Source organism: Cetorhinus maximus, chromosome 29 (genome assembly GCF_964194155.1).
Source record: "Cetorhinus maximus chromosome 29, sCetMax3.hap1.1, whole genome shotgun sequence".
Taxonomy (NCBI): Eukaryota; Metazoa; Chordata; class Chondrichthyes; order Lamniformes; family Cetorhinidae; genus Cetorhinus; species Cetorhinus maximus.
Window position 1 is genome coordinate 15,442,399 of NC_135907.1, and position 17,451 is coordinate 15,459,849.

The following is a 17,451-nucleotide window of genomic DNA, read 5'->3' on the forward strand; positions in this document are numbered from 1 at the left end:
TAAAATGCTCGTGTGGGGATGTTTCATCACCTTAAGAGGTGCTTTATAAGTTGCTGCTGATATTGTTATTAACGGGTTAGAACAAGAGTGAAGTCCAAGTCTCCAATCTCTGTGAATGGAGTCATGTAATTAATATGAGGAGTCAGATGTAAACTTTAAATCCATGTTCCCATTAATTTTTATGCAACTCATGCTCCCAGTGTCAACAGATGGAGGTGTTCTGATTCACTATTTAGTCACCAAGTCAAAGGTGCCAGAAATCAAGCCTTCAGGCTCATGACACTAGGAAGTTTGAGGAACAAAGGGACCTTGGCGTGTGTCCATAGATCTCTGAAGGTGGAGGGGCATGTTAGTGGCGTGGTGAAAAAGGCATATGGGACACTTGCCTTTATCAATCGAGGCATAATTACAAAAGTAGGGAGGTCATGTTGGAGTTGTATAGAACCTTGGTGAGGCCACAGCTGGAGTACTGTTTGCAGTTCTGGTCGCCACATTATAGGAAGGATGTGATTGCGCTGGAGGGGGTGCAGAGGAGATTCACCAGGATGTTGCCTGGGATGAAACACTTAAGTTATGAAGAGAGGTTGGATAGACTTGGGTTGTTTTCGTTGGAGCAGAGAAGACTGAGGGGCGACCTGATCGAGGTGTACAAGATTATGAGGGGCATGGACAGGGTGGATAGGGAGGAGCTGTTCCTCTTAGTCGAAGGGTCAGTCACGAGGGGACACAAATTCAAGGTGAGGGGCAGGAGGTTTAGCAGGGATGTGAGGAAACACTTTTTTACCCAGAGGGTGGTGACGGTCTGGAATGCACTGCCTGGGAGGGTGATGGAGGCGGGGTTGACTCTCATCCTTTAAAAAGTACCTAGATGAGCACTTGGCACGTCATAACATTCAAGGCTATGGGCCAAGTGCTTGGTAAATGGGGTTAGGTAGGTAGGTCAGGTGTTTCTCACGTGTCTGTGCAGACTCGATGGGCCGAAGGGCCTCTTCTGCACGGTGAGATTCTGTGATCCAGTGTGGGCTATACTCATTTACAGCCCCCAGCTGGTTTTCTCTGGGGACCAAATGGATAGAATAACCAGCCAACAGGACTCAAATTGTGATGAAAACAAACAGTGAAGCTGGACAGAAGGCCAGCGATAGGTGGGGGTAAAGGAGAGCTTGACAGAGATGTCATGAACAAAAGGACAAAGGGGGTGTTAATATTAGTGGCAAGGGCTAAATAAAGGTGCTGATAGTGGCAAAGATAAGAAAGCAGAATGTGATAATAGTAGAACAAGGGTAAGCGCTCTGAAATAACAACATGAACATGTAACAGATGACCCTTGTGGGGGTAGGGAAAAAGGATCTAGAATGGGATAAAAAAAGGGGGATAAAACAATGAATAAATAAATAAAAATAAGTGGATAAAAAATAAAAATGAATTTTGAAAAAAGGGATTAAACAAAAAAAGGTGGGGGGGTGGGGGTGAAGATAGAGGACAGAGTTCATGGTCTGAAGTTGTGGAGCTCAATGTTAAGTCCGGAAGGCTATAAAGTGCCTAATCGGAAGATGAGGTGCTGTTCCTCCAGTTTGCGTTGAGCTTCACCGGAACAATGCAGCAGGCCAAGGATGGACATGTGGGCATGAGAGCGGGGTGGAGTGTTAAAATGGCAACCGACAGGGAGGTCTGGGTCATGCTTGCGGACAGACCAAAGGTGTTCCACAAAGCGGTCACCCAGTCTGCATTTGGCCTCTCCAATGTAGAGGAGACCACATTGGGAGCAGCGAATGCAGTAGACTAAATTGTAGGAGGTGCAAGTGAAGCGCTGCTTCACCTGAAAGGAGTGTTTGGGCCCTTGGATTGGCAAGGAGGGAGGAGGTAAAGGAGCAGGTGTTACAATTGCATGGGAAGGTACCTTGAGAAGGGGGTGAGATGTTGGGGGTGATGGAAGAGTAGAGCAGGGTGTCCCGGAGGGAACAGTCCCTACGGAATGTTGACAGGGTGGGTGAGGGGAAGATGTGTTTGGTGGTGGCATCGTGCTGGAGTTGGCGGAAGATGATCCTCTGAATGCAGAGGCTGGTGGGCTGAAAAGTGAGGACAAGGGAGATCCTATCATGGTTCTGGGAGGGAGAGGAAGGTGTGAGGGCAGAGGCACAGGAGATGGGTCGGACATGGTAGAGGGCCCTGTCAACCACAGTGGGTGGGAAACGTCGGTTAAAGGAGGAAGACATGTCAGAAGCACCAACTGGAAAGTGGCATCATCGAAACAGATGCGATGAAGGTAAAGTAACTGAGAGAATGGGATGGAGTCCTTACAAGAAGCAGGGTGTGAGCAGCTGTAGTCAAGGCAGCTGTGGGAGTTGGTGGGCTTGTAATAAATATTGGTGGACTGTCTATCACCAGAAATGGAGACAGAGAGATCAAGGAAGGGAAGGGAGGTGTCAGAGATGGACCATGTGAAGGTGATAGAGGGGTGGAAATTGGAAGCAAAATTGATAAACTTTTCCAGGTCCAGACGAGAGCATGAAGCAGCGCCGAAACAGTCATCAATGTATCGGAGGAAGAGTTGTGGGGCGGGGGGGGGGGCTGCCTGAGTAGGACTGGAACAAGGAATGTTCCACATACCCCATAAAGAGACAGGCATAGCTGGGGCCCATGCGGGTACCCATAGCCACACCTTTTATTTGGAGGAAGTGAGAGGAGTTAAAAAGGAGAAATTGTTCAGTGTGAGAACAAGTTCAGCCAGACGGAGGAGAGTAGTGGTGGATGGGGATTGTTTGGGCCTCTGTTCAAAGAACAAGCGGAGAGCCCTCACACCATCCTGGTGGGGGATGGAGGTGTAGAGGGGTTGGACGTTCGTGGTGAAGAGGCGGTGGTTAGGGCCAGGGAACTGGAAATTGTTGATATGGCGTAGGGCAGAGGAATCGCAGATGTAGGGGGGAAGAGACTGGACAAGGGGAGAGAGAACGGAGTCAAGATAGGTAGAAATGAGTTCCGCGGGGCAGGAACAGACTGACATGATTGGTCTACCGGGACAGCCCTGTTTATGGATTTTGGGAAGGGGGTAGAAGCAGGCCGTCTGGGGTTGGGAGACTGAGGTTGGAAGCTGTGGAGGGAAGGTCTCCAGAGGAGATGAGGTCAGTGACAGCCTTGGAAACAATGGCTAGCCTATCCAATCTTTCCTCATAGCTGCAATTTTCAAGCACTGGCAACATTCTTGCAAATCTCCTCTGCGCCCTTTCCAGAGCAGTTATGTCCTTCCTGTAATGTAGTGACCAGAACTGCACACAAAATTCCAGCTGTGGCCTAATCAACGCTTTATACAGTCCATCATTACATCCTTGCTTTTGTTTCCAATACCTTGCCCAATAAAGGAAAGCATCCCATATGCTTTCTTGACCACCCTGTCCACATGTCCTGCCACCTTCAAGGACCTGTGGACATGCACGCCAAATGTTAACTCCGTTTCTCGCTCCACAGATTCTGCTAGACTCAGTTTGTGTTTCTTTCAGTGTTACAGTGCATAGTCTGAAAAGCAGTCCACCTGGGGCAGGGAGAACGTGGAGAGAAAGCTGGCTGTGCCATGGAAATGAGGACTGAAGGCATCACAAAAGGCAGTGATTAATTTGCAAACTTGACTGTTTTTCACTCCCATGGGTCAGCCATGAATTGGTTGGAAACTCGCACTTCAGAGTCACAAGGTTCCAGGTTCAAGTTTCACTCCAGGGCGCGAGCACAAAAGTTGACGCTGAAGCTCCAGTGCAGTGCTGAGGGAGTGCTGCACTGTCTTTTGGACGAGACATTAAACCGAGGCCCCATCTGCCTGCTCGGGTGGGAGGAAGGATCCCATGGCACAATTTCGAAGAAGAGTAGGGGAGCTTTCCCTGGTGTCCTGGCCAATACTTATCAATCACTAAAGGCGCCTTATCTGGTCATTATCATTGTGGGAGCTTGCTGTGTGCAAATTGGCTGCTGTATTTCCGAAATTACAACAGCGACCACACTTCAACAATACTTAAATGGTTTTAAAGGGCTTCTAGATGTCCGGTGGTGATGAAAGCCGCTATATAAATGAAAGTCTTTCCTTTCGTTGTGCCTGCACTGGGATCACTGAAGAACAATCCAATCGATTTCACTCCTCTCCCCAAATGCCCCAGGTAACTTTTGCCCTTTCAGGTTACATCTGTAAATTTCCAAAATGAAGATTTCTAAATAATCCAATCATTGTTTCAGCTAACCCTGACTTCTTAACGACACAAGGGAAAAGCTAACCCAGTAAAAATCTACAAGTATGCATACAAGATGGAAGGGGGAGAGAAAAAAAAGCAGTATTGGGTAATTGCTTCTTGTGTAATTCCCTGGCAAAGAACAACTTAGCATGTTTGTCTTCCGTTAATTGGTTCCCTATTCCTGTAATTCTAGAGAGCGATGACTTGAGTTGCTGATAGCTCCATTATTACTACTGCACTCACTGATGGAGATTTGCTACCAGCTCAAGGACTGATGTTCCTTGATGAGAACAACGCATTGAAAGCTGCGCCTTTTAGTAGGAAGCCATTGGCCTTACTGCAAGACCTGTATAAGCCTTAAGAGAGAATGGTATCCTTCTGGGTGTGAGCATTGCACAGATAGTCCAGGGGAAGTTTTGTCCCATCCTCAAACCAAGGCAGGTAACAGGATGCATGACCACGTGGGTCAGCTGAGGCTCTCCCAACGTGGAATGGTCTATCTTATCTGCCCCACTTGTCCTTCCCTACCCGTTCACACACATCTGTTGGGAAGAAACAACAAAAGAAAAACGGGGTGAAAGGAAACTGGGGATATTTTTTTTCTCCAGCCACCGAAGACAAACCAAGGAAACTCTGATCGCGCCTGACTGGTGATGTGAACTGCCCAAACGATGCATCTACCTTCTATCGGAAAAGGGTCAAAATTGCCTGTCGTTGCCACGGGACCTCACAGCCAACGAAGTGCTTTGTGAAGTGGAGCCGCCATTGTAATGTGGGAAACGCAGCAGCTAATCTGCACACAGCAAACTCCCATGGACAGCGTATGTGATAACGACCAAATAACCTGTTCGTGATGTCAATTGAGGGATAAATATTGGCCAGGGCACTGGGGATAGCTCCCATGCTTCCTTCTTTGAAATAGTGCCATGGGATATTTTAAGTCCACCTGAGACGGCGCCTCAGTTTAACGCCTCATCCAAAAGCGTGGCAACCCCGACAGCGTGGCACTCCCTTGGTATTGCAATGGGGCGTTAGCTTAGGTTTTGCTGCTCAAGCTCTGAAGTGGGACTTGAACCCAGAACCTTTTGACCCAGAGGCCAGTGTGATACCCGCTGAGCCACGACTGACAACGTCCAGTTCTCTTTTGAATGTTTGCGGTGAATCCGCAATCGCTGAGACCACTCCAAGTGCACGGCTACCGAGAGGCAGATATTCAACCAGAGCATCATCTGAAGGCAGAACTGCAATTGTGCACAACCTTATTCCGGGAACTATTGTACACCAATTTTTTTTTTTTTTTAAACTGGTTCTCCGCCGGCCCTGATCAGCACTTTTGGATGAACACGAGGGATCCGAGAATCTAAGTTATCTTTTCATAGAAGTCTGATGCATACAATGGAGAATGAGGAACTGCCAGGAAAATGTCCCTTTTAACTATTCGTTCCTATTAAGTAACATGTTCCAAAACCTGAAGTAATTAACCCTTCTGACACAACGTGCATTAGGTGTCCAGGGTAGTTTTGAGTATTCAAATCTCTCCATGGCCTGGCTCCTCCCCATCTCCGTAACCTCCTCCAGTCCCTTCAACACTCCTCCAGTCCTTGCCTCTTGCGCACCCTCGATTTTCATCATTGAAATCGGTGGCCACACATTCAGCTGCTGAGACCCTAAGTTCTGGAATTCCCTCCCTAAGCCTTGTCCAAGATGCTCATCAAAACCTTTGACCAAATCTTTGGTCACCTCCCCTAATACCTCTCACGAGGCTTGGTGTTGCATTTTGCTTGTCAACTGGTTCGTACCTTGGGATGTTTTACAACATTTTTTTTAAAAAAGGGTGCTGTATAACTGCAAGTCGCTGTCGTTAGCCACAACTGAGGCAGCACCGTGACAGACGAATATTAGAACTCCAACACACAACAGTATAGCAAAGTGGAGTTCAACTGGCCTCCCTACATCTAACACCTCCCTTAACGCTCCTGCGAAATACCTTTGGGTCATTTTACCACATTGAAAAGTGCGACATAAATACAAGACTTTGATTCAGTACGTGATAGTGTGGTCCACCAAAACCTCACTAGGTTTCACTGGTTGGATGACACTGATTTACAAACAGCCCAACTAGTCACCACCATCAGCCCTTGTTAGGGCAAATGCAGCATTGTCCCAAAGAAGGAGAAACCTTACCAATCTCCTTTGTCATGGCAAGTCCTTGTGGATAGGTGATGGGTGCCAGCTTCTTTTCCTTGAGTTTCTCTATGGTGTCTTTGTCGTCCCTCAAATCCAGTTTGGTGCCTACGAGGATGATTGGAGTACTAGGACAGTGATGCCGCACCTCAGGATACCACTGAGAAGAAGAACATAACAGTCAGCAAAATGGTCAACAACTCCTCAGTACAGCCGCCAATACACTGCCTCACATCTTCCTGACTTGCCATAGCACTTGAAAATCTTAATGTCATTGTCAACCAAGGCTTTTTTGTTTTGGCACTCAAGGTCAGTAGTGCTTAACTTTGGCACTGGTTGGCAAGATACTTTCGCAGGTGAAAAAAGGTGCAGAGCAAGATGCTCTCTCTACTCTGTCCCGATTATTTACTATAGCCCAGGGCACAGAAAGACACCCCTTCAAAGAGCAGAATGAACTTTCCCATTTCCGCCACCCTCAATATCTCTAAGTAGGGCCAGCTGTTTGTTACCGAATCATACAGGGACTAGTGATAACCAGTCACTAGAAATTAGATTGTCGTTTGATAGTATGGTGCTTGAATGTTGCTGACAAGAGAGACATGTCGTCAAAGCTTTTCATCCTACACTCATCAGGACAAACACAAAAACTTCAAGTTGCAAACAATCACAACAATTTATACTGCAGGAGAAAAGGGTGCCGGCTGGTTGGCAAGTCGACTCTGATTGGCCGAGGTGTTGCCAAGGGGAAAGCAGTGGGGAACTACTGGCTCCCCAAGCTCCCGAGTAATTCAAAAAGGGCTCAAGGTTGGAACATATTGCTTTGTTTGTTTCCCTTCACTTGAATGAATGCCGCTTCTGGTTAAGTGTAAATGAGCCATGTTATGAGCTAGTTTGAAATTTGGCATTAGCTTGTCCTGATGAGTGCAAAAATGAAAAACTTCGGCAACATGTCTCCCTTTTCAGCAATATTCATGAAATTGGATTGAAACGAACAAACCCACGACTACCTTGTCCGTATAATTGGTGCAATGAAGGGTCGAGAGGAAAAAAAAAACATTCGACCTTAGTTTCAGTTGTTACGTGCACAGAGACACCTGGAGCTAAAAACAGTGCCTGGAACTTCTACGATATCGCTGAGTAACGTGAACTCCGTGTTCGATCCCTCCTGAAACCCGCAATTTAAACTTAAAATGGTGTATAAAGAGAGGAACTTCTCCCCAACACTGCAATTTCTCAGCTGCATGAACAACAAGTCTATTTTAAACCCAAAGACATGCTGCACGATATTACACGACTTTGCATCGTATGTGGCGTGCTTCACGAGCGCTGACACACAACATTCTTAAAAGGGGTTTGACAGGGTAGATGCGGAGGAAAAAAATGTTTCCCCAGATATGGGGGGGTCACAGTCTCAGAATAAGGAGTCAGTCACACGGACCGAGCAGAGGAAAAATATCCTGATGCAAAGGTTTGCGGATCCTACCCCACAGAGCTGTGGTTGCTTGGTATATTCAAGACAGAGGTTAATGGATTTTCAGGTGCTAAGGGAATGAAGAGACATGGGGGACAGTGCAGGAAGGTGGAGCTGAGAGAGAAGATCAGCCACGATCCTAGTGAATGTAGAGCAGGCTCGGAGGACCAAATGCCTTACTCCCAACTCCTTACGCTCTTCGGGTCCCGCACTCCAGGCTTGGGTGCCTCCAAGTGAATGCATTTAGAAGCCACCGGGGAATGATCCGGCGTCAAAAACAAGGCGGCTCACCAACAATATCCACAAAGTTGCCAAGGCTGCTGTTTGAGGCAAACTGCAGCAGCTATTTTGAAACCAGATGCAACAATTCCAATGAGCGCGGGAATGATCAAAGCAACACTGGGGCAAAATTCCCTGCATTAAGCAGGGATGTCTTGGAACCCAGGCTGTTCCTTTTTACAAGTTTCAGCCATACCAGCAAGATTGAACAGCTTTTGGATAAAACGATGGACACCGCTGGCAGAACAAGAGCGACCGGTTTAAAAAAAAGAGATGCTTCAATGCTTACCTTGGCACGAACATTTTCAAACGATGCAGGACTGACCAACGAAAAACAGATCAAGAACACATCCTGGGAAGAAAAGAAAGTGAATCATTACCTCAGCAATTCAAGTTACACAGGATATATGGCGCAGAAAGAGGCCATTCAGCCCAACTGGCCCATACTGGTGTTAACACTCTCAGAATTCAAGACCGGCCTACAAAAACAGGCCAGCCCGGGGAGATGGCCATATCCTTGCACCAGACAGCCTCATTGTTTTCCTTTCACTATTCCCCACCTCTCTTCTCCGAACCATTTTCTCTGCCTCCTCCTTTTTCCCTCCGTCCACGTTTCTTCTGTCAAAGTCGTTTAGTCATACCTGGATATAATGCCATTGGTGGCATATGCCTAACCATAAAACCCATGCTTCATACTCACACCTCAACGGTGAGCCTTGGGAGGTATTGTAACTATGGAGGCCAGTACAACCAAGAGCTCATTTTATATCCATGTACATGCATTTTCCAGCATCATTCACCTGAACGTCAATCAGGAACAGGAGCTCAGGCTGATTTTCACACCTCAACTCCTTCCACGTCCCTTGGATCTGGTCTGTTTAGTTCAGAGTTACAGTGGGAAGCAGTAGCTACCTACTGCTGAGCCTTTACTCAGAACCCCTCATCACCCAACCCAATAATCTAATGAGAAACTCTCTTTAAAAGGAAAGACTGAGGGGTGACCTGTTAGAGGTATTTAAGATTATGAAAAAGTTTGTTATGGTGGATGTAGAGAGGATGCTTCAACTTGCGGGTGAGACCAGAAACAGAGTCATAAATACAAGGTTGCCACATTCTGTCCCATCTGCCATGTTAGTGACTAAGTGTGAAGTTAGGAAAAATGACAGGCAAAATAAAAGATTTTTAAAAAAATGAATATTGAAGCTAGGAAATGTGTGCAAAGGGACCTGGATGCCCTTGTAGAATCACAGAAAGTTAACATGTGGTAAAGTGAGGTACCCTGTCCCTTTAAGACAATGCAAGTGTACTGATCATGTGACAGCACTGACAAATCACTATACAGCGCAGGCAACTGGGAACTCAGTCTAGCTCTGGAGGTTTCTGAGTGAGCACGTATGATCTGGTGCTCTGCCCTATGTCTCAATAAACCACCACTGTTAATTCTTACATTGGTCTCTCCCCATTATTGATTGCAAGCAGCAATGAGGAGAACGTAGGAAGGCGTGCAATTAGAGTTCGATTGGCCAACAAACTCATTTACCAAAGACATAAAGGTCAAGAATGATGGGAGAATCAAGACCTGTTCCTAACCAAGCTTAAGGCTTCACGACATCCTGTTTATGAGGAAAACGGAAAGAATTTCCAAGAGAGGATCGGCGAAGAATGGAGGGTGCATTGAGAGGAACGTAAGAAACAACGTAGAGGAAAGATGCAAGATCTACTACATACAACAAGGGGAGGAAGCTCAGGAGATTGGAGGAAGAAAAGCTTAAGAGCAAGCGCAAAGGGAAGGAATGCTGCGAGGCGTGAAAACTGGGAAGCGTGAATACCAGAAAAGACAATGGAAACAGGAAGAAACTGAAAGGGAATGACGCCAGCGAGATACAGAAATTGTAGAACCAGAGCACCATAGAGAAGTAGAAGAAAGGAAATATGCTGAAGACTTGTTTCATACAAAGGACTAACAGCTCTGGAGTGACAGAGACTCTGATCGAGATGACTGTGGGGGATTCCCACATTATAGAATGGGAATCCAAATGGAGAGGCGGTGGCACTGAGCAGAGTGGAGCCGGAGGGGGACACTGGTGGCTATGATGATGAGAGGCCAGCATTCAGCTGTGGGGATTCGACAGTTCAGCAAGCAATTAGGAAGGAAAATGCTACCTTAGCTTTTGTTACAGAGGGATTAGACATCAGTAAAGAATCTAACTACAATTACTACCACCTGGAGTAGGGTGTGCAGGTTTGGCCTCCTTACCCACGGAAGGGCATACTTGTCCCAGAGGGAGAGAAACAAAGGTTTGCTAAATTGGTTCCTGGAATTAGACAATTGTCCTATGAGGAGCCCTACATTTTCTGGAGTTTAGAAGAATCAGAGGTGACCTAATTAATACATATAAAATTCTTAAAGAGGCTTAACAGGGTAGATGCTGAGAAAGTGTGGGGAATCTAGAACCCAGGGTCAACAGTCTCAGAATAAAAAGGGTCGACCATTTAGGACTGAGATGAGGAGAAATTTCTTCACTCAAAGGGTCGTAAATTTGTGGAATTCTCTATCCCAGGGGGCTATGGATGCTCAGTCATTGAAAATACTCCAAGACAAAGATGGATAGATTTTTGAATACTTGAGGAACAAAGGAATACAAGGAAAGTGGAGTTCAGGTAGAAGATCAGTCTTAATCTTAATGAATGGTGCAGCAGGCTCGAAGGGCAAAATGTCCTACTCCAGATCCTATTTCTTACATATTTTTTCCATGTTCTTCTGTAAATCCAACAGGGAATTCAAGGGAAATTTCTTTACCCAGAGAGTGGCGAGAATGGGGAACATGCTCCCACTTGGAGTAACCGAGGTGAATGGTACATACGCATTAAACGCAAGGCTGGATAAGTACACGAGAAAGGAATACAAGGTCATGTTGATGGGGTTAGATGAAGAGGTGTGGGAAGAAGCTTGTGTGGAGCACAAATACCAGGGCAGACCTGCTGGGCTGAACTGTGCTACATATTTCCTAATTGAGATCTACGTACAGTCTGCGGGTAGGAGAGTGGTCGAAGTCGATCATAATCCTCTTGTCCAGCCGTATCCCATAGCCCCAGGTTCACTGGCTTCCCATCGACCATCACATTGGCAGAATAGTTATCGAATCTGTAAGGAGGACACGATCAAACACTGTTGCAACAGAACTGGAACAGGGAGATGCGAGCGTAGTGGTAATGCTACTGGACTAGTAATCCGGAGGCCTGGACTAATGCTGAGGTGGTGAGAGTTCAGATCCCATCAGGGCAGCTGGGGGAATTTAAATTCAAAAGGAGTATGTCCAGACATTGCATCTTTTTTTGATTAACATAAGCATGGTGCGGGGGGGGACCAATAGCTCTCTGGGTGCATTTGCCACGGCAACATCTCAAGCAATCAGAGATAACTTGCCGACCAATCAGCACCCACTTCTCATGCAGTATAAACTGTTGCTCCCTTTGAGATTTGGTATCCTTGTCTGACGACTGCAAGACGAAAAGCTTTGGCAGCGTCTGTCTCTTTTTTCAGCAATTAATCTAGGAAAAAGTGCTTAATAATAATAATGAAACTAATGGATCATTAGAACACATTTGGTTCACTAATGTCCTTTAGGGGAAGGAATCTGCTGTCTGGCCTACCCGGTCTGGCCTACATGTGGCTCCAGGCCCACAGCAATGTGGTTGACTCCTCTGAAATGGCCGAGCAAGCCACTCAGTTCATGGTCCGCACTGTGATTCTGTGAATTGGGGACGCATAATAATTGCTGGCCTTGCCAGCAACGCCCACAAGCCAAGAGCGAATAAGAGAAAAAAATATATATATCCTTTGCTTAATTGCAGCCACTGCCATGGAATAGAAAGTATTCATTTAATAACTCAGCCATGGTTCCTTTTAGGCCTCTAATTGGCCCTACTCCTCCTTTTACCATTGTTTATGCATTTTACTGCAAGGGTTTTTTTTGAAGAAAGCACCTACCTCTTTTGTTTTTGGCAGAAGCAATTGGGTCTCAACAGATCAGACGTTAGGCCACGCCCACCATTAGAAAAACAAACAAGGATTAAAGGGACCTGGCAGCTGCTAGCATTGAGTCCGAGCTCTACGGCAGCCATTACCGCCTCAGAGCTCGAGACCCCAAAATGTCACCTTGCGGCCCCACTCAGGTCACGGCCCACAGTCTGGGAATCTCTGAACTCAGGGTGGGGGGGATTGGTGGAAACTAGAAATACGTGCGTAACATATTTGCTGTGCATCACATAGTCCTCATCTGGACATCGCCGTTCTGTCCTGCCTCTGGAAGAATCTTAATCGGATATACTTTGATGCCATCGGTTAGCCAATTGTTGGTTTGGATGTCGCTCCAGATGTGCAGCATTACCTGGAAGTTATAGCACAGAAACAGGCTGTCCAGTCCAACATGTCTGTGTTTATGCTGCACGTGATCCTATGCACTCCTACCATCAACAGCAGCAACAACTTATATTTATATAGCACCTTTAGCTCAGTTAAGCATCCCAAGGCATTTCACAAGGAGCATTATAAAGCTGAATGTGACACCGAGCCAAATAAAGAGAGATCAAAACAAATGGCCAAAAGCCTGTTCAAAAAGTGGGTGTCTTAGGAACCTCTTAAAAGGGATGAAAGAGAGGAGCAGAGATTTAGGGAGGGAATGCTAGAGCTTGGGGCTCCGAAGGTACGGCGGCCAGTGTTGGAGTAATTAAAATTGGGGATGCTCAAGAGGTCAGAATTAGGTGAACGTAGTTTTCTTGGGAGGGCTGTGGAGCTGGAGGAGATTACAGAGATAGAGAGGGTCGGGGCGGGGGGGAGGGGTGGAGGGATTTCAAAACATGGATGAGAATTTTGAGAGAAAAAAAAGAGACGTTGCTTTACTGGGAGCCAATGTGGGTCAGCGGGGAGATGGATGAACAGGTCTTGGTGCGAGTAAGCGGTTTTGGATGACTTCCAGTTTATGGAGGGTTGAATATGGAGACTGACCAAGAGTGCATTGGAATAGTCAAGCTTGGGAGGTAACAAAGGCATGGCTGAAATGGATGACTAAATTGAGTTTCATTGGGTCCAGAGGTGGCAGGTATCCAAATAATCAGAACAATACGAATGCAGTGGGAAACTCATTTGTCCCAACTTCCTTTGAGCTAGGGACAGATTCTCTAATCTCAGAAATAGCAGAAAACTCTCTTTGGGGGAGAAGAGAGTCCAAAACTAGACGACAGAAGTATAAGATGGTGACAAGTAAATGCAATAATGGATCGCGTGCAGCATAAACACAGACATGTTGGGCTGGACAGCCTGTTTCTGTGCTATAACTTCCATGTAATGCTGCACATCCCGAGCGACATCCAACCCAACAATTGGCTAACCGATGGCATCAAAGTATCCTTGTTTGGAGAAGAAGTGAAATATGTCCAATTCAAAATGCATGTGGTCTATACGCTGAGGGGAGTTCGTTTGTCCTCGGGGGACATTTTCTGAGCAAATCTTAAAATACTAATAAGAATTAAACTCATACCCAGCTTCAAGGTACTTACACGGTTGGGATGTATTCTCCTGGAAAGGCATTTGTCGTGTAGCTGATCAGTAGACAGGTTTTACCCACAGCTCTGTGATAAAAGAAACACAGACACAGGTCATCGACATGAACAACGACTAACCATCCTCATTTATCATGCTGTGTGCAAATTGGTTGCTGTGCTTCCTACATTGCAACAGTAATTACACTTCAATAGTTGATGATAGGCTGTGAAGTGCTTTGGGAAGTCCCGGAAGTGCTATATAAATGGATCATGAAGAGTGCTTTATAAATGCAAATGTGTAAATTTTAAAAATGTAGAAGTTGGAAATCTGAACCAGACAGAATGTTGGGAGATCCACAGTCAGACCATAAGATGTAGGAGCAGTAGGCCATTCGGCCCATCGAGTCTGCTCTGCCATTCAATGAGACCATCGAGTCTGCTCTGCCAGTCCATGAGACCATGGCTGACCTGATAATCCTCAACTCCACTTTCGTGCCTTTTCCCCATAACCCTCGATTCTCTTACTGATTAAAAATCTGTCCATCTCAGCCTGGAATATATTTAACAACCCAGCCCCTACAGCCCTCTGCGGTAAAGAATTCCACAGACTGACTACCATCTGAGAGAAGAAATTCTTCCTAAATCTCTGTTTTAAATGGACGACCCCCTTACTCTGAGATTATGCCCTCTGGTCCTAGACTCTCCCACAAGGGGAAACAACCTCTCAGCATCTACCCTGTCAAGCCCCCTAAGGATCTTATATGTTTCAATAAGATCGCCTCTCACTTAGGACTAAGAGAAAAAGACAGATCATGGCATTTTGTGTGATGGACCAGAGGGTGCAAACAAGCACCTCCCCCTTCCTTTTAAAAAAAATCTTTGTAAACGTTAGCTACGGTGCTGTGCTTTTTCTTGCACTGCTTTTAATTCACATCCCTATTACTTCAATTTAAATTTAAAAAAAGCTAAACCAGCTGACTGGTAGCAAACCACCACCCCCACCCCCCACCACCACCCACCCCCCTGACCTCCTCGCCCCAAGGAGAACCTGAAAAAGTGTATTTTCAATCTGCTTCATTACAATGTACATAACACAGTTCAGCACAAATCTTTTTTAAACAAAGGATGTCTAGTAATCGTGTGTAATACATTTGGCCTATTCAGCATCACAATTGCTTTCACTGTGTCAGCAATAGAAAGAACTCTCTTTAGAGGCAGTGTTTCTGTTACTCACAGAGATCCAGCTGGATGCTAACGGGTTCAAGCGCTGGAACGCGGGTTAAATTATGAGACAAGTCTTGGCTGCCAATGAAACAGTTTTCGCACCTAGACAAACAGCTCAACACACTGACTGCCAAAAGTGCTCGGGTATCCGATGGAGGTGAAAGATAATGACGCAGAAATGGCCAGTAGCAATTTTCACACCTAGACAATGATATTGAAGACATCACTCCTGGCCCCCATCGCAGATCTTTGTACTTTCCTGTTTCCCACCCCAGCACCCTGCCACTTTTCCGAGCTCCGCACTTGCTTAAAAGCCGTTTAAAATCTTCCAGCTCTGATTTAAGGGTCATCGACCTGAAACGTTAACTCATTTCTCGCTCTCTCTGCGGATGCTACCTGAGCGTTTCCAACATTTTCCGCTTCTATTTCAGCTTTCCAGCAATCACAGTACAGTAAGGCCTTGGTTCGGCATGTGCAGGGAATGGGTGCCAGTCAATCAATAACTGTGGGCTCTGTTTACCAATAGAATACAGCGCAATACTTGTAGCATAAACGAATGTGCAAGTACTCTAAGTAAGGAACAGTATTCTTTTTACTTCTACTCTTTGACAGTAGATTAAAACATAAAATGAAGTATAAAATAATACAGTGTACGGTATGAGATCTAGATAATTTTGTAATTGCTTGCGGTTGGTAAAGTGACGATTCATGTTCGGGGAACATCAGAAATTTCAGTTATCGGAGTGTTCCGGTAGGTAGAATGCCAGATAACACAATTTATTTTTATTTTTTTTAAACTGTATTTTGCTTTGGTATTTGACTTACTGCCTCCACAAAATGAAACTGCTGCACAAGCTCAGTGAGCCTAACCAATGGGGTAGCTCAGCCATACGGGCAAGGATAGGTTAAGCTTCAATTCCCTAGTGTGCGCTCAATTCGCTGGGACAGCAGTGGAGGCGTTACCACGGGGTTTCGCCAGCTATCGAAGGTGCTAACAACTGGTTAGGCTTTTTTTTTATATATTATTCGTTCATGGGATGTGGGCATCGCTGCCTAGGCCAGCATTTATTCCCTAATTACCCTTGTTCAGGGGGCATTTTAAAAGCCAGCCACATTGCTGTGGGTCTGGAGTCACATGTAGGGCCAGACCAGGTAAGGACGGCAGATTTCCTTCCCTGAAGGGCATTAGTGAACCAGATGGGTTTTTACAACAATCGACAACGGTTTCATGGTCAGACTTCCAATTCTAGATTTTTATTGAATTCAAGTTCCAAATTCAAAATTCAAAATTCGGACCCAGGTCCCCAGAGCATTACCCTGGATCTCTAGAATACCAGTCCAGTGGCAATACCACTACACCATCGCCTCCCCTTGATCCTGATCACCATATACAAGAAAACGCAAACATTAGCTGAGGGCAGGATCAGGGTCACTTTTATGTTTTGAGTTATTGGGTTCGCTGTGCCCTGCATATCCACACACTAGTCGGTGCTTGAAACAACGTAGGCAGAGAGAGACCTATTTACTTAAACACTGGTGGTTTATTGGAACTATGAACAGAGCCCCAACACCACGTGTGCTTCTTCAATCACCTCCAGCTCTAGACTTAGTTACAAAAGTAGCCCGTGCTGTTTATCGATTGGTCGATACAGTCACATGGTCGATTAGCTACACTCTCTTAAAAGGTACTTAGCACTCCACTTTACCACAATCACAGAGGCCCACAAACTCGGCCTTGGTGGCAAGTGCTAGAGGGTCAGTCACAAGCACCAGCTGCCCCCTGAGCTGTGCCCAGCAAAGTGCCAGTGCCTTCATGACAGGGAGAGGCAGCAACGATACACCCAGAGAGGTCATTCTGAGGTGGCTATTTCCTACAATGCAAGAACTTGCTTAACTCCCAACTGGTGGTCAAAGCAATAAAAACAGAATCCCGCGAGGAGAGAAACAGAGTTAACATTTCGAGCCCAACGCGACCCTTCTGCGGAAGAGTCATATTGGACGAAAACATTAACCCTTCCTTTCTGATGCTGCCAGACCTGTTGACTTTCTCCAGAGCTTTGTTTTTACTTCAAATCTCCAGCATCAGCAACCTTTTGCTTTCATTTTGGTGGTTGAAGCAGTTTTGCGCGCGTGGTGATCTAGAAAAATACAACTCCTATGACCTCCTAGAAAAGGAACCGGAAAAGGTATTTAACCTGCTTTTTTTTTTTAAACAAAAAAGTCTGTTGACGCGGGTTGGTGGGCACTTGAGGGGTCTGGGGAAAAGTGGGGGAAGCAGGGTTTGGATTGTGTCACCCAGCGACCTCGCCAACACTCATCTGTGCAGGAAATCACTGCAACAAAGAAAGGGTTAATAACAACCAAGAGCTTTTTTAAGTTTGGTCGATGTAAGTGGGGTTTTAAAAAAAATCACCATTTTGTTGGTTGTCACCCGTCTATGACCACAGGAGGCAGATCACAAAAACCCCAACAACGCAAAATACGCTGATGGGTTCGATAGTGTCACTCACACGTTAAATAATGTGAAATTTTTAC

General features: G+C 45.9%; 1 protein-coding gene across 1 annotated transcript in view; it reads right to left on the reverse strand.

Moving 5' to 3' along the window:
* The window catches only part of LOC144669277 (ras-related C3 botulinum toxin substrate 1-like), a 65,006-nt gene that overhangs the window by 12,191 nt on the left and 35,364 nt on the right, over positions 1–17,451 (reverse strand). Inside the window, exons 2-5 of the mRNA XM_078531609.1 lie at positions 13,708–13,779; positions 11,176–11,293; positions 8,438–8,500; positions 6,399–6,558 (exon numbers count right to left, since the gene is read on the reverse strand). Of these exons, the coding sequence (XP_078387735.1) occupies positions 6,399–6,558; positions 8,438–8,500; positions 11,176–11,293; positions 13,708–13,779 (413 nt within the window). The remainder of the gene's footprint in view (positions 1–6,398; positions 6,559–8,437; positions 8,501–11,175; positions 11,294–13,707; positions 13,780–17,451) is intronic.